The following is a 27,490-nucleotide window of genomic DNA, read 5'->3' as shown; positions in this document are numbered from 1 at the left end:
AGGTTGGTGAAAAGATTGCATAATTCAGTAGAGTCTGGGGAACAGAGGGGGAAGAAAACCTATACAGTGTCTGGTTGGGTAAAACAAATTTTGAAAAGGGCCACAACCTCCAGGAAGTACTAGAATATGTACAAGATATAGTAACCGTTGAGGACACTTTACAGCGCAAGGGGTTCATCCATGATTCAGCAGTTAAGTATGTAAATGCTGCACTTTTTTTCTCTGCAGCTACAACTCCCTACAGGGGTTCATGTGTGTGTATTTTGTCACGGTGAATTTTTTTTATACTCACAAATACTGGGCCCCAAAACTTGTATACTTCAGGGAGAATTACAACCTGTGGGAATTATAATTCTTGGGTTTTTCGTTACCAGTGGGATTTGAACCACTGCTGATTTAGAAACTATATAGTACAGTGACTTTTTTGACCACAGAGCAATCAGTGGTCTAGATTAATCATACATCTTTGTTTCTCACAACAGGCAGTGGTTCAAATCCCACTAGTAACAGAACAATTATCAATTATATTTCAGAGGTAAAATGTAGTGGATATTAAATTATAATATATATATATATACGTACAAATAGCAATCGTATACAAATTCATACTTCCTTGCTTAGAAATCTGATCTGCTTGGCTTACAAATCTGATGATTAATATTTCTCACAATGCGTGCTATAAAGCATAAAATTCTTGATTAATCAAAAATACAATCACATCAAAGTACGGGTTCGTATAGCATGCCGTATTATTAGCTACAAAGATTTCTAAGGCGTAACAGTTGACACATCTTATGATACAAGGACTGGAGTCAGTGCTTTAACCTCGAAAAGTGTGATAAAAAATACACTTGAACAGAACAACAACAGATTAAAGCAAATTTATCATTCAGCATCATGCGTCTTTCAAGTGCTTTTGATTTTGGAACTACGAGGCCAGCATCATTAATCAAGAATGTCTTCTAACAAAACGTTTACCAATATCAACAAAACATACATCGACTTTATTTTCGTTTCAACTTGTTATCAAACGAAAATCTTTTGTGATATCCCAAAAGATTAAGGAAATATTCCAATATACGACAATAAAACAATTAACAGGCTACTTTTTGCAATCATTTTAACGAACTAGAGGGACTTTACGGTTGGTAACATTCATCATGTGACCTAGATAGTTGCTTACGTTCACTAGACCTAAATTAATCAACATTTATATTGAAGAGAGATACAAAGGACACTTAGTATAGGACAAATAACATAAGAAATCGAACCCTCTTCGACAGAATGAGCAACAACTAAAGATCATTCTCCAACGATTTGATAAGAGATAAAATCGTCACCAAAAGTCGAAAGCAGAAACTTGTAATAGCCAACTCCGCCCAGTATCCACCGAAACATCATTCCTCGCCTCCTCTCGGCGTAGTCACTAGAATCAAGGGTATTTAATACTTTGTGAAACTTTTTATTATTATTAATTAAGCTATTAAGTATAGAAAATACCATTATATTAGTGAATTAAGTGCATCAATTACAAATTTATTTGCTGTGTCGTACTTTGCCTATAAAGAATCATTCCTCGGGCAGTCCGTTGTCATCTGGAATATTTTGTTAAAAACTAACCGGGTTTAATTTTTTTATATATTCTTTATATTTGCATTTAGTAAGATAAATGATCATGGCCAGGTTACTTTCAAGAAGTGTGCATTTGTTATCGAAGTTGAATCTGGTTATTTTGCTATAATTGTGTCATAAGAATAAATTGAAAACAAAAGGTCGAACCATGATATGAACCGTTTTTCGTGGTGAACCAACGCATGATTTAAGCTAGAGAGAGAAAAAGAAACTTACCGCTGAATTTGAACTGATCTATACAAATGAGATGGAGGACTAATAATCTTTTCCCAACAAACGCCGAAGTCAATGAGACTCAACGGAACAGGAAGAAGTAACGACTACCCATGTACGATAATCTATGAGAGACTAACCATGGTATGATAATATGTGAGAGATAGAGGTCAAAACGAGGAGAGAGTGCCAAGCAGTTCAGCCATTTGGAAGATTGCAGCCATGGAACTGATTACAGCAAAGCCATGGTGCAGGTGTGCTGAAATACGTTGCAGAAGTGTCACGTCTACATAGACCAGCTGTTAAAGCAACGATGCTACGGTCAGAGGCAGCACAACATGTGAACTGGTTTCTACGGCCGAAGATATGGCATATAGGTGGTCCGTTAATCCGCTTGAATTAAAGAACATGACAGGATAGTACAGAAATAAAATGCTAATGAAATGCGTATTTACAGGACTGGATAGCACAGAAATAAAATTCTATTAAAATGCGTATTTAAAGGATTATCTCCAAAGAAATCAGACGATGGCAACAAAAATGTCATGCCAAACCGAAATTAGAAAGGCTCACCAAAGTATAAGTTACCAAGTTGGCTTTTAAGTAAGATTAATATAAAAGGAAAAACTAGTAAACAGTATCAATATAGAAGCAAAACTGGGACGAAGCATATGCAGCGAAGAAAAATTCAAGTAACTGATAAGTAATCTTATATGGTGCGAAATAGTTGCCGTGTTCTCTTGGAGAGGCTTGTGTGAAAAGTGTACAAAATGGCTGGGATAATACAGCACTTATGTTAAAATTACCATTTAAAGTATGATTCAGCTTTTGTTTACCAGTAAAAGGGAAAATATCTTGATGAATAGTAGAAACGCATATGAGGTTTGGGTTGAATACTGTAATTAAGTTTTGTTAGCCTGGTTTTCGAACAAATTTAGGCTGTTAGTTACTTCTCCAAATGGTAAGCAGTTCGAATAGACTTTGTAGTAGCTTACTAAAATAACACAATTTGGGGTAAAATGACTAAAGTGAAATAAGATGACCACAATTTATCAATCCTGACACAAGAATGTGTAAATAAGCAGTGGCCTCGAGTTCGGATAGCCTTCTGATCAAGTTACCAAGGGAACAAGCCCTGATAAAATTGATAACGATATTTACACACAAAAAAGGAAAAAGTAATGTCATGCAGTACAACTGAGACACTAGGGTTCAAATGTACAACGTCGGCAATCATGTGACAATAAAGTCTGTGGTACCAATGGTAGAGTAGATGGCGCTGGTGTCGTTCAGACTTCAAGGGCGAGGAGAAAGAAGCAGCTCTCCCAAGGACGCCTTGAGAAGAACAGGTTTGCTTTGACATTCGCTTATATATGTAGTAGACCCACCTGAATCTTCTCCCTACATCTTCACGACGACAATAATAAAAAAAAAGGATCTGAACCCAATTTAATCAAAAGCTATTGTCGGAAAAGCGGGAAAAGGATTAGGGCGATTTTGCGTGATTACAGTTTCCCTTCATCCATATTTATTATATATATTTATAATAATAATAATAATAATAGTTCATCTGTGTAACGCATCATAAGCAATCCCGTTCGGAAACAATTAAGTTTGGTGGCTTTTGCCTAATCTCCATGGATGGTTGTTTATAAATTTAAGCACGATAATATAAGAGCTTTTAGCTACGATAGGAACAATGAACTGATAAATTCTTAACTATGGGAAGAGGACTTAGATGTCTCTGTTTGCCTGATGTTTGAAAAGCAAAAGGTTCAAAAATCCCAGTTTTAACTGTAAAAGGACGAGGAACATTATTTTCTGCTAAAGTAAACTGAAAAAAAATAAATAAATAAAAGAGGCGTGGTGTTAGCTAACTTTCCTTACGAAGATACATTTGTCAGAATTTTTGTACAAATTAACTTTTCGATAAAATTGCTTCTTATTAATGCACTGCGTGTATATATTTTAATATATATATATATATTTTATATATATATATATATATATATATATAGATATAATATATATAATATATATATATATATATATATTATATATATATACATATAATATTTATATATATACAATATTATATATATATATATATATATATATATAATAATATATATATATCATATATGATATATGATATCAAAGATCAGTTATTAGGTGTCTGAAAATTCCAAATTGCATGCGCAACATAATGAAACAGTCCAGTATGAACTATAACAATGACCGTTCAAAGTTTCCTAGGTACGGCAGGCAATTTGAACACTTTTTCTAATGAATGTATGACTAAGAACAAGACAAGGATCAGAATGCTTCAGATTAATTATCCTATTAAAGTCACGACAGTGTGGGCAGTTGGTCGTAAATGACACTAGTTCTCTCTCTCTCTCTCCTCATAACGTTCACGTATCCAAGCAAACCTAATGCATTAGGAAGAGAGCTGACTTTTAATAATAATGCTGCCTAGTACTAACCGTTTGCACTTCAACACTGAATCATCTCTCAGAACTCTCCTTTACAAAACGTAAATGCTGAGAGGGACAGGAGGTTATAGCGCATATTCTTCCCGTATGGTGCGACTTCTCAACACTAGAGAGAGAGAGAGAGACCTACAAACTGAGATTCATAAGAAGTATGCGCCACTTACACCACAACAGCTGACGAGAAAATATATTTTAACGAATTAAAAATCAAAGAAACAGGAAATTAAAACTCATTTTTTTTTACAACCCTGTGTTGCCTCTAGAAAAAAACTGGCGTGTTGGGGGAGTGGGGGAGCGGGTATGTTGTTGTGAATGGACTAAAGTGGGGGAGGGGGCGGGGTAGGCTTGGTCGAGGATGAGGTGTAGAGAGTTTTGCTAATAATATCCTGATAGTAAAAGTTTAAGGAATGAAGATTTGGAGAAACTTCAAGAAATCTGAATTTTTTTCAATGCAACTCGACGCTTATGAAATGATCTAATCCTCCGAAATTTGTTTCCGAATAAGTGCCACAACGATCTTGATATAACCACATTATAAACATTTTCTTCCCTAAAAAAACTAAATATAAAATAATAATCAGCACCATGCGAATACGAAAAAGCTTAATCGTATACTTACATTAATTTCCGCGCTTCAGTCATGGCCACGAAACAACTGTCGTAGGAATTTACACAGAAGACACCAATATGTTTATAAAATAAGTCAGCACGACGAGAAGGAAATTGTCAATCGCTCAGGCGTCGCCATGCAGTTAACCACTATAACGCGGCCATGACGTCTGCAATATCACACAATCCAAGGTGCCATCTTCCACGGCACTCCGCTGATAATCACCGCCAGTGGTCTGGAATTAAACAACTGATGAAAGGGAATGAAATCGTCCACAGTGGGCAGAGATTAAAGCGACTCCTTATATTAGAAGACATTTCAGTTACACTCGAAAAAAGTACACACACACACACACACACACATATATATATATATATATATATATATATATATATATATATATACGTATATATATATATATATATATATATATATATATAGCTGTAAATAAATTCACATAATCTTCATATCAAACATCCAGACGTTTGCCCAGGAGATAGAGAGAGAGAGAGAGAGAGAGAGAGAGAGAGAGAGAGAGAGAGAGTACTACCGACCAATCAAAGTCTGAGTTTTAGATTATGAAACCACTTTATCAGTTCGCAAATAGTAAAAATAAATAAATAATAGAATATTCAACATCCCTTTCCTTTCACTGGTTTTAAAATCACCTTCGGGCTGCTCTGGCCAGCAAGCTCCCTTTCTTATGTAAATCTAACGGACTCTGAAACAAAGATTTTGTGATGGACTAAAGATTGCTACTAGCAAATACCTGTCTAGATTCTAGAATAATAAACAATAAACGAGGCAACTCGCTTTAGACCCAAGATTCGCCGATTTAATATATTTCAGGAACACTAAACTCCCGTTCGCTCAAGTCTTACAAATTCAATGAATTGCCATGAATGACTAGTTATAAGGTTTTCCTGTTGAAGAAGGACCGCCGTGACAAGCATATTCCAAAAATGTACGAGAAAAGTTATGAGGTCGCTGGGCCAGTAACATACAATATTTTAAATTCACAAACAAGTATATGTATGTATGTAAATGTATATACTGCCCTTGAACAAAAGATGGTGGTCGTGTTCGGCAGAAACGACCAGGCTCACGTAACAGCAGGTTACAGTAGTTATCTGAGTTGGCTCAGGACAGGAAAGGTGATTGCGTTTAGGAATTTAAGCCTAGAATTATCAAATATTGCTTGTTATAAACTTTCGCATTACGGATATTAATGCACACCAAGCTCCAGGATTCTGATGCATTCACAGTATGCACTTGCAAGTTCCTATAAGCTATAGTTCACAAGAAGTGTAAACAAAATTGCTATATCCCTGGTGCTATATTTATCAGAAATAACAAGCCTCTTTGCATCTCAATTACCTAGTATACATCAGACGCGACTTTGAAGGACGAATGTTAATTAATGCTCTTTCTCGTTTTGTTAGCTGATCAAGAAAACCAAGAACTGCAAACGGATATTTTTTTTAATCTGACATTTCGTTTTCGTCTTTGTCAGCAGACACCAACAATGATAGACGTCGAAGTAGTGGTGGACAACTTCATCGCAGGAACATTCCTGCCCTGTAAGAGGACATTGGATTCCTTCGACCCTGCCACGGGGAAAATCTGGGCCAAAATTCCTGACTCTTCCAAGCTTGAAGTGGACGCAGCCGTAGCTGCAGCCAAACGAGCATTTCCAGGGTAAGATGCAATTATTTTTTGTAATAGGCCTAACATTTTCATTCAAAGTAAATTATGATGCAATGTCCCGGATTTTGGGAAAGTCTGGTAATCAAAGACAAGATGTAATATCAAAATTTTCCCCAATGAAATTTAATGCACAACTTCCTTTAAATGTTATAATGATCTCATACTTTGCCACATAGCGATGTTTCCCCAGTGCTGGGTGGGGATGCATGTGAATTAAACAGATTCCCAACATTTTCATGTACCTTCACATAATTCTTGCACAATACGAGAAAATTTCACACCAAGCCCTTTTCAATTACGCTGTCAATACTATGAAATTCACAAGTTACTGCTAAATTTCAAAGCCGACATATATTTTTGTTTTACTAGACTGTCTTTAACAAATCCAGAACCATTCATGTCTCTTCACTTACAAAATTACCAAACCATCCAAGGCTTCTTAACAATTCTCGGCTGCGAATGAAAATTTTTTGAACGCTTTTTGTAACTTCGTACTAGGCACAACACTGTTCTTTGCGCCATCGTCATTGCCATATGCAATCATGCTCTCCATACGAATCGCAAGCCCAACAAAGTTGAACCTTGAGTGAGAGAGAGAGAGAGAGAGGGAGGAGAGAGAGAAGGAAGAGAAGGAGCGAGAGAGAGAGGAAGAGAGAGAGAGAGAGGAGAGAGAGAGAGAGAGAGAGAGGGGAGGGTGGGAGGGGGGGGGGGGGCGCACGCGTTCGTTCCGTAGGCATGTGTGCTCAATGTGGTAACATGTTCATTTGATTGCTGGTCGTCCAAGGTTGAGTTTGAACAACAATTGAATGGGAGATCACCAAGGTCTTTTCCTCAAATAACGACGTGGCGATTTTTCTCAAGTATCATACACACACGAGGCCGTGTTAAATCAACAGTCCAAATGTGTGTTGTGGGTAAATGTTACAAACTAACTCGTACTGTAATGCAGTATGAAGTGTGAAATGCTGTACAAGGCTTGTTGTCAAATTCGTTTGTGCATCTATAACAATGAATATTACTTTACAAAAGATACCTGCTACTTCTCCCAGAGAGGATGGGAGACCTAATCATTAGGCAGGTGGTTAGTGGGACCTGACTGGCATTTTTTTCTTATAATGACCAACCAAGCATGTCCGCTCCCTATTCATGAGGATGAAAAATCCTAAATAATAATATCCTATAAAGCCTAACATAACTGATGTATAGGCTTAACCTGTCCTGTGCCACAGATAGGCCCTTAAAACTTTTATTTACATTATATGAAAATATCATGGAAAATTTACACTATAAAGCTGCATCCCCCATATAAGGAAAGTGAAGGCGTCACATCCTTACATAGAAATCTTCAGTGAAAATACCTTGTATCATCAATCACTAGCATCCGAATAATTCCAACATGTACACAGCCTTGGCTTTTGTGGGTTTGTGAGAGGCATGAGAAATTGAAAAGCGAACTAGCCATTTGCTGTTCCATCCAAAACTTGTGTCAATACTTGTACCCTAAACTAGATGCTTTTGTCTATATGTAAATTGGACAGCTACACAATATGATGAGTAGCCTCCTAATACCCCAAGAACATTCAAGGTTCTGCAGACGACATAACTTTGATATTAAGAAGTCTGACTTGAGCCAAATCCCAGCCCTCATCAACTGTAGAATTGAGAAGCTCCTCCATTTGGATGAATAAAAGGGTAATGCCTGACCAACTGAATGTTCGCTTCATCAACTCTCACAGCCAGTAAGAGTTCTAGAACACCCTGTGCCTCATGGTACTAAGGATGTTACTGACACTAGCCAAAGAGGTTGGGTCGTCTTTAGGCAGCACTGGTGACAAAAGCATTTTATGTGGTTGTCAGAAAAAAAAAAGCCCCACAAAGTGGGGGAGACTTCTACTCTCTTGTCAGGAACTGATGGAGTCTTAGCTGTCCCCCAAAACTCAGGAACACACTCAGAGAGAGGGACCTCAACTCTCTCTATGCTGGACTTGGTGCGAAAGACCATGAAGCTCACCATCATGCTTTGCCGAAGTTGTGAGATCTGTATCCATGGCCCCTTTTTGGGGGTTCAAATTTTATCTCAGTAATACAGCAGGGAATAAAAGCCATAATCAACTCTTAGTCTATACAAATATAAGGTTGGTATGACTGCTTGAAAATCCCCTTGAAAAACGACAGCTCTGACAAGAACATATTGTGCACACCCTTCAGCTGATCACTTTTAAGATCAGGCTAAATAGCAAGGGTCATACTGGCATGATCAATTGGAATCCTTGAGTCCAAGATGGGATAGCAGAACACTAGATTTTTGTTCTGCCACATTGTAAACAGATTGATCTTAGGTTCTCAAAGTTCAAAATGTCATTCCATCACGTAAGGATGTAGGAATCACCATTTCAATGACATGAAAATAAGCCTGTGTGACAGCTCAACAGTGTAGTGAGCCCCTAATTCATTCATCAGCCTCACCACCAAGTAGCTGGGAAGGGCATCCAAAATTCTTTGACATAGAAGACTTCTAAATCCCAATGGAAACACCCCACCCTAACCTAGAGCACTGTAACTCATCAAAGTGAATAGTACAAAATTATCGCAACTGGGCCCTAACTGACAGGGAGGCACCCCTATCACCCCCTTAGCAATCAATGCACACTGCATTTTTTTTCTTCCACTCAATGAATGGCCTCAACTAATCAAATATTGTATGCTTTCTGAAGGAAAGCCATTGGAAAGCCATTTGTAAGTGGATGGGATAACTTCCAGATGGATATGAGCTGTTTGATGTTTTGAGTTTGGGAATAAAATGGGTCTAGTTTATCCACTAGCCATCAGCAAATTCTACACACAAAGCAACAATTGTTCACTGTTTGATGTTGTAGAGTGGAAGTAATTAGCTAACATACTGGATCTATATGCATAGATAAAGTTGTTATTGGCTAAAAAGTCACCTCTCTTACATATCAGAAAACAAAATAAAAGTCACAAGAGCTCATGCACATAGCCTGCACAATGTGGCTAAAACTTCACAATGTACAAGTAATGATGAAAGTTTCAAAACAAAAACCCAACTTGAAAAATTACGTAAGTCTTTCTATACTGTATTTACTATATGTATAAAAAGGTTACTCACTAGCCATTATTTCTACATTGAGAATAGCACCAAAATAACTATCATTATTTTCTAATATTAAATTTAATGTTGGTTTAATAAGTCTTAGGGGATACTTTCATGTACAAAGATTGGTCATAGGAATAGTAACTAGGTTAGCTTATGCTCTGCTGGCACTAGGCTACCCCAAAATCTTACCCTTCTCCAGCGTAGCCTTTGGAAAAACTAAATAAATAAATAAATAAATTACCATAAGCACTACACTACCAAAATATTTTGACACTTTACCAAACAAAATATGTCATTGCCATACAAGAACTTAATCAGAGTAGCCAACCCAACTCAAACAAGGTAGTATTCATGCTGAAGTACCTACTGTTAAACAAAAAACATCCAAACCTATTCTAGTGATTCTAATCTCTGTGTATGCATATTGAATGCTGTGTATACAAATATAACAAGATAAAAATACAATTAACAGAATGCTAATAATGCTGAATGACTCTGCACATGCAAGTTCAATACTGCAGCACTTCAGATTTGTCAGGCTCTCATTACAGTACTTATCTATTCTCTCTATCCTATGTAGTACAGTACAGTACATACAGTATACACCAGTATCATAGTAAGCCAATCATTTAATCTCCTCTGTACCTTGCGTACAATTTAACCTAGAATACAGGTAACCCCACACAGACCACTAGTCGGTAACCAACCACAGTTTATAAGCAAGCACTGTGGGACTGAAGCTGATTCAGTATGTAATTTATCACCTTAAACATCAGACACAGTTGATTACGTACTACTTTTCTTACTCCCTCATCATCAATACATCAATCAGCACGATACTCCATTGTGCCAATCAGCGAATACACATTACTTACCTAGTCTGCCATCCAGACACTTTGATCTTTGCTCCGCACATCCATCTGCCCTATGTGCACTTATTTTCTCAGCACAACTATCCAAACATTATGTACTTTTACTTTTATTTTTGCAATTTTGTGCAGTAAAGTATGTACCAATGGTCACACTAAAAAAAATGTGAGTGATCATGAGTGTTGTGTGAATATTTTAAGTACTAATAATCTTAGGTCACCCTATTACTATAATGCAAAAGAAAATTTCAGTCCTCACCAACGCAAGTCTATTGGAAGTAGTCAAATGATGGTTCTTCTAATATGTAATATGAATATTCACTTGCACCTCATTGCAGTAGTTTTGAGTGTTCCATACTTATTGGAATTAGTTTTGGTAGTGGTAGCCACCTTTGGTACAAACTCTTGAGTGCTTGCTATCTTTTTTTAGCCAATGAAAGCCTACACTTTCAAGTTACCAGATGTTTTCTGGTTCATCCAAGTTTCCATCATATAATATACTCAGTATGACAACAGCTGTCTTACATGTTAAAGATTTAATGGATGGTGTACAAACTCAAGACATACAAAACATTGGTATTTACATGGAAGTAAGCCTCCATTCATTGAAAGCGCCTCTCCATAAAATAACAAAGGTAAAGGTAGGTAATAACTCTACATTGGGTATTTCTTTGGAAGTTACAGTTTCCATTAGTATTTGGGTTGCTTATTAAGAATTTACAGTTATTTCACGGGGGTCGACTGTAATTAATCCCCAGGGGCTACTACTAAGCACAACAAAATACATTGCACGTCCCAATCCCTACTGGCTGTTAGTGTTCGTGGGAATGTTCCTTGCAGTCCATGCAGTTATTCCCTAGAATTACCATAACAAATTTGGGAAAAAATTTAAAAATTTCTTCCTTCTGTAAATACCTCAGAATGCTAAGGTAATAAAAAGGCTTCAAGGAAAGCTAAGGGATGATGGGGCTGGTACCTTGCCAGTTAGGGACCTAGAGTGCAAGGTTAGGTTGGGATGAACTTTTCTGATTTATGGTGCTCTACATTAGGTTAGGACCACCCTCCCTCCCTTAGTAACGTAGGACCAGGCATCCTATGGTATATTAGATTAAGCAGGGAATGAAACCCCTGTATTTTATAGGATTTAAAATGCATATTGATATTCACAAGAACAAGTTATTTTTCATAATACTTATCTTGTGGCTTACCTAGTATGACTTTCAGACTAGGCCTATTCCTGTTGGTGCATGGTGCAATTCACATGTCTTTGCACCAACAATAATTTAAAAAAATGTTAAATAAGCAAGTTAATTAGTTCAAAAATACTTTAATCGTGTAGGCTTTACGTGAATTAAAAACCACGTCGAGAATTAACTTTTATCACCAGAAATTCACCTCTCTCACACCTAAATGGAATCCCCTAGAATAGAACTCGCGACCACCGTGGTGGCAGGCCAAGACCATACCGATCACGCCACTGAGGCGTTTTAGGCTAACACGTGAAAAATTAATTTATCTCCAATTGCATCAACCCCACCACACTTGTGATGCAGTCGCGTCTGTCACCAGGCCTAAACAAATTATTCATGGATCAGGGTCATGAGGTTTGAATACCCACCGTAAATGCAACTCTATTAGAAATCTGTCTAACATTCAACCTACATTTTACCCATATCACAAAACCCTTGAGGCTTGCCAATCTCGGTAACTTGATAAAATGTATTGTTGGTAGGTATTGCCTAGCATCAACTGCAAAACCACATTCAGCCTACTGTTAGGATTCTTCTGCAATAAGGCAGAGTTAGTACTAAGATCTATGACCTTATGAAAACCATACATCATTAAACTTACGATGCATATCAAATTTACGATTCTACTATTACTTACAGGGGATAACTGTAGATTTGATTAATGACGAACTGTATAGACACATAATATCGTAACATTACAGAATCAAAGACAATACACGAAAGATGGGAAACTGACTATTATTACCATTAAAAAAAACATCATCCAACCCGTCAGAATGCGCGCCATCTCTTGATCATGGCATCATGCCCTCAACTAAAACTCGGTTGTGGCGTAGCGCGGCTTTTTTAAATGTTACAATTTATTCTTATGCTGCAATAAACTTCTCTTTATAAATTATTGAATACTAAATCGATTAATATTGCTTGTTAACATGATTAAAGGGCTCTATCATAGCTTATGACATATATTAGGCATTTCTGAATCATTAAATAAAATCCTTCAGTTAATGTAACATTAATTGCTAAGTATCTTTATCTAAAATTGAGAGGGCAGTTAACATTAATTGTTAGTATCTATATCTAAAATTGAGAGGGCAGTTAGAATGAAACAAACTTATTCTGATTTTATCTAATTTTTTCACCAATATAGTATACAGTAATTATTTTCCTTTTTTTGGGCTTGTGCTTATGATTGTATACTGTACATAAAACAATACATATGTGTCAGACAAATCTAAGAACCTAGAGGAATGAATACAGTTTATTATATTTTATGATTATTTATTAAGCTCTTGATCAAGTCAGAACTTATTTATAACAATTTATTAAAATCTCATAGCCCAATTGTGGGAGTTCTCAAAAATGCATATTCAATTGGCACCCTTTTATGAAGGTAATGTAACCAACACTTCTGCCTGGTATTTTCTAGTAAAATGCCATTTCTGCAAGAAGCATGCACATTCCTAAAAAAATTTGAAACAATTATTCTTATTGACTTGAACCATGTTTCTTTTTGCATCATGTACAGTACAAGCAAATATCATAGGTTTTTACAACTTGATTTGCCAATTTATTACTACTGTATTACTGTGTACATTTGCTGCCAAATGGTAAATTTACTTTGGAATACTATGTTGGGTGTTGGTACCAATTACAAGATTTAATTTTAAAAATTGAACAATTATGAGCATATAATGCAGAAACATAGATGAAACGGTAAGAATGGATCTTGTGGGAGCAGATATGCTAGTTTGCATGTATTTTTTTTTTATTTTGAATGCTTTTATCCATATATATAGGAAAATTCAATCATAGATTAAAAGGTTAGTGAACTTGAAATTAAAGTATAACACTCTAACTTAACTAACCTACTTATGCTCTCCCATATGAATGCTCCCACAAGATCCATCCTTCCTGATGAAACAACTTTGGTTTGCTAAATAGGTGCTTATTAATGAAAAATTAAGGTAAACATTTATAACTACAACCCAAGGGTAAGCTGCTGAGAATATAACATAACTACAGTATATATACAGTATATCAAAGTTGCTGTGTGTAGCCTATCTGGAAAAGGCATGGAGACCCAATATTCACGAATTGCATGACAGTGATAGGAATTAGTATGTTTATTTCATATTTCTAGAGATTTTCAAGATATGCAAATATAACTTTAAGGTATTTATATGAAATACAATTGATGCCTGTAAATTACAAGAAAATAAAGTTTTTCGAGTTGCTTTTGATATGTTTTGCAAGATAGCTTCATTTCCATTGCAAATTACTGTTGACTTGGTTAGGTAACTGTTGGCATGGTTATGGTACTGCTGATATGGTTAGGTTTACTGTTGACATGATTAGGCTACTGATGTACAATGCCAGGCAGGTTAGGCTGGTTGTTGGGGTTTCAAATGGCAAGAATATTTTGATATTTTTTTCTAGTCGAAAATCACATATAAATATATTTTCTTTCCGCTTAGAGGCGTCCACCGTATTGTAAATATTTTCCAATATTTATTTCGGAATAACACTGCACCAACATTCAATTTTGCTTTGGTCTATCTTATTTCTTCATTTTCTCTAAGTCATCATGTACTTTGTAACAGATGTAATGATTTTATTACCTTTCCTTATTCTGAGGAAAAGCATGAAAAATCAGATGGGGAAAATCATTTTTCATCCTATTGCAAACCACACACGGGTGATGATGGCTACGCCCACTCATGATTGAAATTGAATGCCCCGCTTTGTGAAAAAGTAAATAAACAGAATATGGGTTGTCTGTGTAAACAAACAGACGATGTAGGCAGGTGCAATGCTACCGCCATCTTCATTTCATGCCAGGTACTAAATTGTATGCGGCCGATGCGGCTGTGGCTTGAGCTTCCCATCTTTCATGTATTGTCTTTGTTACAGAATGGAGGCTTTTCGCTCTCAGCCACCGAGTTCCATGGCCCATGACGTTTCTTGTAAACTAGGACCTTCAAAATGGAGTCAAAAGATGACTAAAATTTATGTAAACATTCGACGAAAAACATACATATTGCTTAACTAGTCCAGAGTGCTAAGACTTAGAACATATTGGCGAATGGTGATATTACTATGGGAGTAAGTTCAAGTAACATTAACACTTACTGATACACGGATTTCTACCGTTTGGTGTATGTGCTCATATTCGCATCGTCCTTGCTTACTTCCAGTAGATGTTCCATTATAACGTTAGTGTACTACTATGTAACTTACTTTTACTTAAGAAAAAAAAACCTATTCTAAATTTTAATCTTGGTGATCAAATGTTTCATATTCTTGAAGAACAGGCTATCACCGAGCATGGAAGTTCAAGCAGCTCTAAGCATGGGCATTACAAGAGGTTGTTGACACTATTTATAAGGATTAGTATAGTATTAATCCTGGTATTTCTATTGCTGTTGTTAAAAAGTTCGTATAAATCTTTCAAAGATATTGTATCCATTTTAGTAGCAAACAGTCCAAAAGATTATTTGCTCACTGTTATTAAATGACAGAATCCTTCTTCCTGTAATATTTGTCGGGTATTGGATGCTCGCCAGCTACCGTGATGACATTGAAGAAATTTATTGTACTGTACTTTGCTTTAATACAAAATTTCAGATAGTTCAGTTACATTTAGTAAGGAAAATGATTTTACCTTTTTATCATTTGATCTCTTTTATAGTTTTTTAAAGAAAAAAAATGTTCTTTATGTAGTCACAAAATAGTCCTCAAAATTCTTAACATTACTTGCATGCACTAATATATAACATATTTAAATTACATCGTATTATTTCCTCTAAATATCTTCAAGATGGTGATAGACTGGTAAATAACTACATTCATATATATATATATATATATATATATAGATATATATATATATATATATATATATATATATATATATATATATGTGTGTGTGTGTGTGTGTGTGTGTATTACAGGGAGGTTCTTAGTGTCTGATATTTAATAATGCCATCATTATCTCAGAACCTCAGTAACTATTTTCCCCACCACAGATGGTCCAAGCTATCATACCAGCAACGCGCAAAGCATTTGCTGAAAGTGGCCGACCTCCTCGAGTCTCGTCTCGAGGATTTCGCAGTCGCCGAGTCACGTGATCAGGGAAAGCCCGTGTGGTTAGCCAGGACTATGGACATCCCAAGGGCTGTTCTCAACCTGAGGCACTTCGCCCACGCGATTCCGCACCATCTCAATACGTAAGTCTTCGTCATTCTTCCCGGATATGTCAATGCAATGGTTTTCATTTGACACATAACATCCGATTTGAGACCTTTGATAAACTTACCTTGTGTACATGACCTCGTCATTATAGGACGCGGGTTCGTTTCCCGCTACCGGACATCATAATTGCTTCAAATTTCTTGCATATTGATCCAAAAGCTTTGTAGTGACAAGCGTATCCAAAAAACGCGACGCGAAGAATTAGAGAAGTTAAGAGGGCATCGTGGCTATTACAATTACTTATATATAGGCCTACTGTCTCCTGGATAAGTTCAGTCGTAATTTACCAAGTACCAGGAAGCCAAAACATGTATATTTATATTAGCAAATAGGACTTCTAACTTCCATTTTTGCGCTTCTGTTAGATCGAGCGTACAACCTGAAGCCGGGGTAGTGAACTATACCACAAGGGAGCCCGCAGGCGTAGCAGGCCTCATCAGTCCGTGGAACCTTCCTCTCTATCTCCTAACTTTCAAACTTGCTCCCGCCCTCATCTGTGGCAACACTGTTGTTGCTAAGCCATCTGAGCTGACGTCAGTCACTGCCCATATGTTCTGCAAGGTTCTACAGGATGCCGGTAAGCCACTGCAAACTGCAACTGTTCACTTTGCTGAAACTAGTTTTTTTTCGCATTGAAAGGTTACTTGGAGAAAATTCACAGTAAATTATATTTTCAGTTGAATAATTAAAGTTATAGAGTTATGAATAAGTATTGCATATGAAATAATGTAAAAACTATTTCACAGTACAATAATGTTTAGACTTTGAGTGATTATCTCTTCCAAATCAGGCAAACTTCTTCAGATTAAATAAGAAAAAAAGCCGTGTTCATAGTTTAAATGTCAATGTTAATTGGTAAAAAAAAGCAGGAACAGTTATACTAAATATTTACATGACTGGGAAAATAAAATTCCATAGATATACGTAAATACCTAACCTATTTCTTTTTGTGACGCAAATGTGAAATAACACTAAAGTTTTCTTATCGAGCAAACTTGTGAGAACGTGACTCAACCTTTACAAGATACTGAACGGATAAAAGTATCAGAAAAGATAAACAACAGGAGCTTCCTCGCATGCGACTGCTCCTCCTTTGTTGGCAAAACGATAAACACCTTTATCCTCCATCCCAAGATTTCCCTGCTGGCGTCGTCAACATGGTTTATGGACTGGGCAGCGCCACCGGGGAGGCTCTCGTCACCCACCCCGACGTCCCCATCATCTCCTTCACCGGATCAACCGCCACCGGCGGACGGATTGCCCAGGCAACGGCGCCCATGTTCAAGAAACTTTCCCTGGAGGTATGTTTGCTCAGCGAGGATAGGCATGCGCTGGCGGGTGTTCCTCAAAGAGGCGCGTGATTATGGCGGGAATGAAATTTTACTCAATAGAAAGAAAAATTGCGGGAAAATGAATGTGCATTCGTTTTCGTCATACACATACATAAATAAAGATATATGCCACGAAGGAAAAATAAACGAATGAGGATCTGCAAGACCTTTCGACGTTAAACGTCCTTTACTGAGCAGTAAAGGACGTTTAACGTCGAAAGATCCTGCAGATCCTCATTTGTTTATTTTTCCTTCGTGGCATATATCTTTATTTATGGATTTTTCACGTTCCTAACTTTCGTGATTCAGTTATACATACATACATACATACATACATACATACATACATACATACATACATACATACATACATACATACATACACACATACACACACACACATATATATTATATATAATATATATATATATATATATATATATATATATATATATATATATATATATATGCTTAAAAATCACAGTAGATGCACGTGACTTCATAAATAAGCGAATTCCACAGGAAAATGATAGTCAGAAATCCAAGCGCTTTTGTCTTGGATTTCTGACTATCATTTTCCTATGGAATTCGCTTATATGTGTGTGTATATACATATAATTATATATTGTAAAAGCTTGCTATAGACAGCTAGTACATCATAACATCCAAGTTACACACAGACAGCTACCGCAACTGGCTCACCAGGAGAGAGAGAGAGAGAGAGAGTGTGGGGGGGGGGGGGGGGGGGGGGGGACTGCTTTCGGTGCCCCTCATGAGATCCAGTGAAGCTGCTTCTCATTTTTGTTCTCTATTTCCAGATGGGCGGAAAGAACGCAGCTGTAGTCTTCGGCGACTGCGACCTGGAAGCTTGCGTAGCGACCCTCAAAAGGGCTTCTTTCATTAATCAGGGACAGGTAAGTAATTATCAGTAACTTGAAGAACGTGAGGTAATCATATGACCGATTTTGTAACGTGACATCTGCAGTGTACAAAATCGCAAGGATAAATTGTACACGGATATATTACTAATACTATTGGCCATTGCAATTACGTGAAGTCCATTGTCTCTTTGTTGACCTAAGCAGTGGATTAGGTTGTTGGTTAGTAGCCGACTGCAGTAGATACGAAAAAGGTAGGAAAACTATCCCAAGACTCTGCCTGAGAAACAAGAGCAACTTCTTCAGCGCCAGCCTCTGAATGGGTACCTAATGTTTTGGTTTTAGCTTTTAGAGAATCGACAATTATAATCTTCCGATAAAACCAGGATCCTGGATAAAACTTATTTACTTTCGGGTTTGATTCTCAATAGCAGCTCAGAAAATCCACAAAGAGGTAAATGGTTAGAGGCGCTTAGCTAGGAGTCAAATTTCATAGCCTGGCATGCATGTCCCAAACACCTAATGGTGTTGAGAGACAGATTTTGATTTTGACGTATGCAAATATGCCACTTTAATTCATCCCCAATCCATATTAACATTCAGGCTTCGCCTTCTTGGTTTTCATTTACCGTCATAACCTTATTGTTGCTTACAATTTCCTCCAGTTTCACCCTTTTTGTCAAGCAATTGCCAACTCTTTCTCAAGTTTTGAAAGTGTATCACTAAGACGTGGCAACCATCGCTCATTCTCCAATCCACATAAGACTATCTCCTTATCACACAGCTCTATAAGTACGTAATTTCTCTGCCTTTTCGCGGCACTTTATCCAAAAAGGTGTTAAAGTACTCATGGAGGCATAACACAACCTTGTGTGTGGCCCAGACTTCTATCAAACCATCCACTCTTCTCTCTACAAATGCTGAAGGAAGTCCTCCTTCTATTACAAGAACTTTTTAATCTTTGTAAACGAATTATTTCTTAATTGTACACCTCAGCACCTTTCACATTTTACCACTATTCTTCTCGTCCATGCACAGCCTTTCTCTCTCTCTCTCTCTCTCTCTCTCTCTCTCTCTCTCTCTCTCTCTCTCGCTTTATTTTCATAGTTCTCTCATACTTTCTCATAAAATGAAGCTTATTGGTAATTTTGGATACATATTTGTAACGTTCCTTCGTCTTAATCACCTGTCCTACTGTAAGAATCCTAGGCAATCCATGACCAATTAATCAACAAAATGTAAAAAAAAAAAATTAATATTCAATTAGCTGTCGTATATTTTTCTTGCATAAACTGATTGGAAAAAAAGTATATTAAGAGTCAAAATTTCGTGAATTTCTCATAACAGGTCTCACTACGGGCTGCTCTATGGGCAAGAGCCCATGCTGGCATAAGGCCAGCTTAATCTTCAACAACAACAGGTCTTTCAACGGATGACTACGTACATCCTGGTGTATAATCAATGCCAAGAGGGTGTCCCTCTTCAAAAGACTGTTGAAAAAAAAAATTGTGTGATATCAATCAGGTAGATCACAATCCCCCATTTATTTCAGGTATGTCTTTGCACTTCGAGGATCTACGTCCAACGTCCAATATACGAAGACTTTCTGCACTTGTTTGTGGATGCAGCAAAGTAAGGAACGTTAGTTTCCGTTCATTATTTAAATTTTTTGTTCATGGCGTCAGTTTTTATTTTTTTGTTACTCTTTACAGTGGAATACTGTTCTAAAATTCCCGATGTTTTTAAATTTCTTCCGACCATGTCTAAAATATGTTACTGTTGTGATAGGGCTCATATACACAAGAGAATGTGATACTGACGCAACCAGTATTATAATGCTCACATATGGTAACGATTATTTTAGAAAAAAATACTAATTCACTACTACTCCCTATTAATACTACTACTTAATTATTAATACTGCTACTACATTTACTGCTGATATTGCTGTTAATTACAATAAGCATCACTGATAACTTGGAAAGTCATAATAATGCCATTAAAATCCCCAACATCATTTCTGCAGGGAGATCAAAGTGGGCCCTCCGACTGGCGAGGATGTGTTCATGGGCCCACTTAACTCCAAGGCCCATCTTGAGAAGGTCCAGCGATACGTCCATTACGGAGTAGAAGACGGAGGCACCATTGCCTGCGGCGAAGGCGTGGATCTCTTGCATCTTACCGAGGATTACAAGGGCGTGAGTTACTCTTCTATCATTCATTAAATAACACCCCCCTTCTCTCTCTCTCTCTCTCTCTCTCTCTCTCTCTCTCTCTCTCTCTCTCTCTCTCTATGAATCCAAACAAATTCTTAGTAGTCAGTAAGGGCTGTTTCTCGCATCAGATCCAGTGCTCATCGTTAACATGCTCTCTCTCTCTCTCTCTCTCTCTCTCTCTCTCTCTCTCTCTCTCTCTCTCTCTCTCTTTATGAATCCAAACAAATTCTCAGTAGCCAGTAAAGGCTCTTTCTTGCATCAGATCCGGTGCTCGTCGTAACATTTTTTTTTTTTTGTGACACTCTAGGGCTATTACATGCGTCCCACAGTGATCACAGGACTGTCCGACGACTCCCGTTGCATGCAGGACGAAATCTTCGGCCCCGTGACGTGCGTCGTTCCCTTCGATAAGGAGGAAGAGGTCGTTGAAAGGGCAAACAATACCAGCTACGGCCTCTGCGCCTCTGTTTGGACTTCGAATGTTGGAGTGGCACACAGGGTTGCACACAGTCTCAAGGTAAGGCAACAGCCAAGATGTAGTAGTAGCTGCTAGTCTTACAATGAAGACTGAAGATGCTGTGTATGTGTGTCCGTGTGAACGAATTTTTTGAAGATTAATGGTCCATGATGCAGCAAAATAATTATATGCGATTCATTGCCAGTTAACTAAAATACACTAAAAAATATCGCCCAGCAATCCTTCAATTAAATGACCATATTGCAGAAAAATAATTATATGCGATTCATTGCCAAGTTAACTAAAAGACATTAAAAAAAAACATCGTCCAGCAATCTTTCAGTTAACTGTAACCCTTCCTTATCTAAGTTGCTTGTCCTAGTCAGCCTTCTTTTAAATCATGGCTTCACTTTTCCCACAAATATAAATTCCTTGACCTCAACATTGTTTAGGCCATCTACCGTGTTTACCTATTCTACCTTCAATTCATATTGTTTCTGTCACGACACTGACGCGTCCATATCTCTTGCCTCATACTTCCACAGGTTGGCACAGTCTGGACAAACTGCTGGTTGGTGCGAGATCTCGACATGCCCTTCGGAGGGGTCAAGAACAGCGGACTCGGGCGTGAGAGTACCCAGGACTCACTCGAGTTCTACACAGAGGCCAAGACAATCTGCACCAAAATCGTCTAAATGAAAGGAGGACAATCTTGCTTATGACTTCATGGCTGTGTTACATACTCAAGGAGGCCTTTTCTTAAGTAGTCCCCCTGTTAGTAGGCGATCTCTTGGCAGGTGCCTTTGAATAAATGGGCTTACAATGAACTGGGGATCTGTTAACGAATGTCCCCTACATAATAGGGAGGGTCTCCTATCAATGGGCGTTCTTCTATAAATAGGTAATCTCCAACTCGTCCCCTACAACTGTCTTGTCTTCTCGTATAAGGTGCTTAAACTTGGTCAGCGATGATTTCTTATCAGGCGTCTATACAAAACACTGTACTATTACATATTCAGATAGATAACAATGACATCTCCTTAAGGTGCCACAATGACACTGGGTTATTCTAAAGACGGAGAACTTAACCAGCTTCTAGCCTGGGTACTGTATATATATGTGTGATTATTCATCATCAAATGTTTTCCGGTGTAGGGATCAAGGACTGTAGTCATGAGATGTTTGCGTTCCTTCACGGTGGGAACATAATTCAGGGTGTATGGACATTGTGGTATATTGTTATATATGTCTTAATCCAAATGGAGAGGTAAATATATATTCTTACTAATAATGGCATCTTTGATTATCCTTGATTGAAACCACGAGTAAGCTTCACATACATCATCAAAAATTAAATTTTTTTTTTTTTTCCTTTTAACATCCTTTTACTTTCAAAGGATTCCTTTTCAGGAAAATTACAGATCAGGTTCACCAACTATAATCGAACACTGCGCCACTCGCCTCTAAATTGCTGCAAGCACTCTCCCTTCCTTTCCGGCATCTCTTCCACCACACCTTGTCAAAAGACACTAGTCTCCCTGCCCCCTTTCCTTGCGAAGTTCCAATTTGGAACTTCATTGTTCTTCAATCGTAATTCTGACCATACGAACGTAACCAGCTCATATAAGCCTGACCTGTTTTTACGCCTGTGCTATCCTTGTACCTCATGGCATTTGTACACATTTCTTTGTTCGAGTCATTCTTACTTTGTATATATTACAGAGGCAGTTCCACTTTTTTGTTTTATTTACTTTCAATACCCAAGCCTTTGCCTCCAAAAATACTTTATTTTTCGTACATTTTTTTTCAGAGCTCCTGCTGTCTTCCTTGCTTCCTGCTACTTGCATTTGCTCCCAAATTTCTCGATGAATCGACCTTTCCATACTAACAGCATTCCGCTGCCTTCCACGCTTCCATTTTCTCCGAAATTCTGAAAATAGTTCCTATTTACAAACACTAATGGACCAATCTCTTAGTATACATTTCCTTTCGGTTATCACCCACGAATATAATATGACGCCTCAGTGGCGTGGTCGGTATGGTGTTGGCGTGCCACCTCGTTGGCCGCGAGTTCGATTCTCGGGCATTCCAATGAGGTGTGAGAAATGTGTATTTCTGGTGATGGAAGTTCACGATCGACGTGATTCGGAAGTCACGTTGCTGCTTAACCACTGGTTCCATGGAACGTAAAAGCACCATACAAACAAAAAACAAAACAATCACCCACTAATTTACATAATTCGCAAAACATTCTTAAAAGATGAACACTGAGGTGCCTTTGTATCTGAAAAATGAGCTACTGTATACTAGTCACCATGCCTGAGGAGGTATACGTAGGCAGCCAATGAAGACTGAACAACATCAGAGATATAAACTAGTCTCCTTGAAAAGAAGTACTGGAATATGGGGAAACCAGGCAGAAACCTTGGAATACAGATATCCTAAGGGATACAATTAATAATGTAAATTTTCATGTAGGAGATGAACACGAAGTAGAATGCGCTAAGTACGCCATGTCTAGATAGTGGACTTGAACGAACCACAAGGAGAGATGAAAGAGAATATCTACATACCAAAACTGTCAAGGAATATCTCACAAAATGATTAAAATACTCATAGGTGAATATGAAAATATAGGAAAATACATGTTAAAAAGATGAATGGGTCAATAATAACGTCAAAAGATGAAGAAAGACAGCAGCACCGGGTAAAACATTGAAGCAACAAATTTGCTAAACATAAATATGAGAAGGAAGTTTAATTGCATTTCAGCAAAGAAAGTATGCTCTCTCTCTCTCTCTCTCTCTCTCTCTCTCTCTCTCTCTCTCTCTCTCTCTCTCTCTCTCTCTCTCTCTCTCTATATATATATATATATATATATATATATATATATATATATATATATATATATATATATATATATATATATATATATATATATATATATTATATATATATACACACACACACACTTGGATGAAGAATATAAGAGATCCCCACATGAAAATAAAGATACCAAGACTTGGGCACATAATTATGCATCAGAATATTAACAGCGTGCATATAGTCCTCTCTCTTTCTCAGATCTGAATTTAGGACTGATTACGATGCTTTAAAAAAAAAGGCCAAACTTGTGTGGACAGTTGGAAAGAAAAAGGAATTTTTCCAACATCAGTGCAAACGAAAAAGGCGACGAAATGCGCGGTCAGAACTGATCCCAATAACTTATGTGTATCTTTTCAATATTATAATTGATACCCCGTCCTACTCAGCATCCCCGGAAAATGCCTCGGCATCCGGTCGGGATTTATTTAGCAGAAAGTTACCACAAGTTCCCGGGCCACCAGGGGATTACCAGAACCTAAGTCCAACTACATCGACAGTGATGACGACTGCGACAAAACGTCCTGGTCCAAACGATAAGAAGAAGAAGGAGGGGGAGGAGGAGGAGAGGAAGGAGAAGAAGAAGAAGAGGAAGAATGGCCACGTTGACGGTGCAGTATTAGATGCGATCCCCTCTAAAGTGGGGTAACTATCCCTGTAATAGGAATAACATAGTATCCCATCCGCCCTATACGACCCCTGAGTCCTCCGTTTTCTTCTTCGTCTCCGGTATGCTGACCCAGCTCGATGCTTGGTTGCTCTTCCTAATGGAGTTTACAAATGGCTATATTGGGGCCTAAAAGGGACATAACGAAGTCAGACAAAGTGGTTTTTCGACAGCTTTTACGAGAAAATTTGCCATCCTTCTCGAGACAATAAGGTTCCCCATCTTTAGCAGGAGAGCTCTTTTGAAAAATTTAAATGTCTTCTGATGCCGCCTAAAGATGTTACGACGCGCCATTTTCGTGTGCTTCTTCGCTTTAATAAAAGTATTCGTCGTGATTCTTCAACCGTGTTCGGATACTCGAGATACGCCTACTTCCGCTACGCAGCTAACTAATGAAATATTTCTTAAATACAATGAAGTTAAGTCATAAAAGTTTACCAATAAATTTTAAGATACGAGTACATTTCATCAATGGAAAATCTAGTATTCAAAAGCTAGGCTAATAAGTTGGAAATGATTATGAAACATCCAAATAACCTCATTATTCAGAAACCGTTGCAATTTCTTTACAAACCAGTCCATAAATTTTGAATGACCTACGGGAAAAGAGCAAAGAAAAATGTTTATATCGAAACTATATATCTGAAGTTGTGTTTTGCAGTCTTATGGAAAACATCACAAAGAACATTCACAACTGTTTAATTAGTAGTCTGAATGTTCCCATGTAATGTTTGTACAAGTGTGAAAGAAACTGCTAAATATTTCAGAAAAAATATCTGATAGTTATGAAAAGGACGTACTGGCCAAATACATATAGAGAGGAGAATACAAATCAAAATTCAACTAGCCTTGTGAAGACCTGAACACTAGTGATTTCTAACAAAAATGAAGTGGAATTTAAGGAAGACAACTCACGTCCAGAAAGTGTGGCGTACCGCGTATCTGCTAGAAAAGTCCTGCCAGCTTAGAACATACGTTGAATTTTGTTTGTTTGTTTGTATGGTGTTTTTACGTTGCATGGAACCAGTGCTTATTCAGCAACGGGACCGACGGCTTTACGTGACTTCCGAACCACGTCGAGAGTGAACTTCTATCACCAGAAATACACATCTCTGACCTCTCAGTGGAATGTCCGAGAATCGAACTCGCGGCCACCGAGGTGGCAGGCCAAGACCATACCGACCACGCCACTGAGGCGCTAAACATACGTTGAAGGAGGCTGTAGACAGCTCCAGGAAATCAGGGCGAAGTTCGAATTAGCATTCATAAGCTCTCCATAATAGTTACTTCAAGCATGAGGATAATATTCTTCCTTTCTACATGGCTTTGGAATGCGTAGGTCATGAACAGGACAAACAGACCAACCCCAAACTTACACTGACAGAACGATATCAAAATCATGCTTTTACAAAAGATCGTTTGATTAAAACAAATTAAATAATGCAAAAAAAAAAAGGTAAGAATCAATCCAAACACTTATTTCTCAGTGGTACTCTCACCAGCACGTGCTAAAGACAAATAATCGCACGTTACTTTACAGCTACGTGGAAAAGAAGCCTTCAGCTACTGCCCGTCATCCAAGTTATAATCAAAGACGATTTCGTGACAAACATACTGATGTAAGTTATAGAAAAATGGAAGCACAAGAGCCAAAACGGGACCACGAGGAGTGAAATCCAGGTCATTCGAATGAACTGATAGATGCACCCGAGAACTTCCTTCGTCCTGGAGACAAATGTACAGAACACGGCCTGAACAAAGACGAAATAGTATAAAAATAAAAAGCATTGCGTGGAAAAGAATGATAAGCATGTAAATGTCACCGAGTGTCCAGTCCTACACGCATGCTTCTGTCAGCCTGTGCAGACCGCTGACCACTTCCGCAAATTGTGAACTCATGTGAGGGGGGGGGGGTAGGAGGGTTAAGCCCCAATTCTTCTGAGAATGCAATGCGCGTCCCATTTCCCTTCTAGAATATTTTGGAGAAATGGAAATGAGCAGCTGACTTGAACGTCTAGGTTACAGCTATTGGAAACTATAAATAGGTCACAAATATAGATTTTAGAAAATGAAAAAATTAAATTCACTTATGGTTAAGATCCGTTATGACGTCTCACTTGTTTAATGCCTGTTAATGCTTGATTAAAAAATAATGCAATAAACAGGTAAGACTCAATCCAAACACGAATAATTAATTTTCATAAGGTTTAAATGTTGTATAAATTCCGTGTAGGAATTACAAAATCAGCATTCAAAATTATGTTTCCCACGACGTATCAGTGCACGATTATGCAATTCGACAGACACCACCAAATGAATTGAACGCTGATCGCTTTGATAAAAACAGACTGCACTGAAATTATGAAGAAAACGATTAACATCATATTCATGACCTCAATGAAACGTTCGCTGATGCAGAAGATCCCGGAAAAGGGAGAATGAAACACTGATCTTGTAGGTCAAAATTAAAAGGGACAGTAAGGGGAAAAGCCATGACATCCGGCTCTGGAGAGAGAGAGAGAGAAAGAGAGAGAGAGAGAGAGAAAGAGAAGAGAGAGAGAGAGAGAGAGAGAGAGATACGGCGTCGGCGGCGAAATGGTACCGGAAGCTGGCATAAACACTTGAGAGAGAGAGAGAGATTGAAAATCATTATTCATTTCATATGCAAGATATAAAGTTGAAAAACTGGAAATAGGTGGAAAGAGAGAGAGATTCATTTACCATTTTATATGCAAGATATGAATTTTAAAAACTGGGAAGAGAGAGAGAGAGAGAGAGAGAGAGAGAGAGAGAGAGAGAGAGAGAGAGAGAGGAGAGAGTAGATGCTGGCGCCAATTAAGCAGCAGGATATGAAGCTGATGGACTGCGTATTGAGACCAACTTACTCTCATTAGGGCCAATTGAGAGGCAACT

At 37.7% G+C, this 27,490-nt stretch overlaps 1 protein-coding gene and 1 long non-coding RNA gene across 9 annotated transcripts in view; one reads left to right on the top strand and one right to left on the bottom strand.

The window, feature by feature from the left end:
• The window catches only part of LOC135215458 (uncharacterized), a 378,796-nt gene that overhangs the window by 3,661 nt on the left and 347,645 nt on the right, over positions 1 to 27,490 (bottom strand). The window contains exons 1-2 of one of the 5 annotated variants that reach the window (XR_010314690.1): positions 15,024 to 15,317; positions 4,960 to 5,185 (exon numbers count right to left, since the gene is read on the bottom strand). This is a non-coding gene — a long non-coding RNA (uncharacterized LOC135215458). Of the gene's footprint in view, positions 1 to 4,959; positions 5,186 to 12,303; positions 12,493 to 12,528; positions 13,221 to 15,023; positions 15,318 to 27,490 lie in introns of those variants that run through there. The other 4 variants (XR_010314691.1, XR_010314689.1, XR_010314692.1 and 1 more) reach the window with 4 other exon arrangements.
• On the top strand, positions 1,286 to 22,318 carry LOC135215457 (2-aminomuconic semialdehyde dehydrogenase-like). 4 transcript variants are annotated; one of them, XM_064250180.1, is made up of 10 exons: positions 1,286 to 1,438; positions 6,467 to 6,648; positions 15,920 to 16,120; positions 16,511 to 16,722; positions 17,280 to 17,446; positions 18,295 to 18,390; positions 19,907 to 19,986; positions 20,381 to 20,552; positions 20,878 to 21,087; positions 21,573 to 22,318. In XM_064250180.1, exons 2-10 carry the CDS (start codon positions 6,476 to 6,478, stop codon positions 21,720 to 21,722), a joined length of 1,461 nt encoding a protein of 486 aa, XP_064106250.1. In that variant the 5' UTR covers positions 1,286 to 1,438; positions 6,467 to 6,475; the 3' UTR covers positions 21,723 to 22,318. The 4 variants fall into 4 exon arrangements, with proteins under 4 accessions (XP_064106250.1, XP_064106248.1, XP_064106251.1 ...); XM_064250178.1 differs by having other exon boundaries at positions 1,306 to 1,438; positions 6,464 to 6,648; XM_064250181.1 differs by lacking the exon at positions 1,286 to 1,438 and adding an exon at positions 3,061 to 3,194 and having other exon boundaries at positions 6,464 to 6,648.

This window comes from Macrobrachium nipponense, chromosome 5 (genome assembly GCF_015104395.2).
Source record: "Macrobrachium nipponense isolate FS-2020 chromosome 5, ASM1510439v2, whole genome shotgun sequence".
NCBI classification, from domain to species: domain Eukaryota; kingdom Metazoa; phylum Arthropoda; class Malacostraca; order Decapoda; family Palaemonidae; genus Macrobrachium; species Macrobrachium nipponense.
This window is presented reverse-complemented; position numbering and strand designations above follow the sequence as displayed.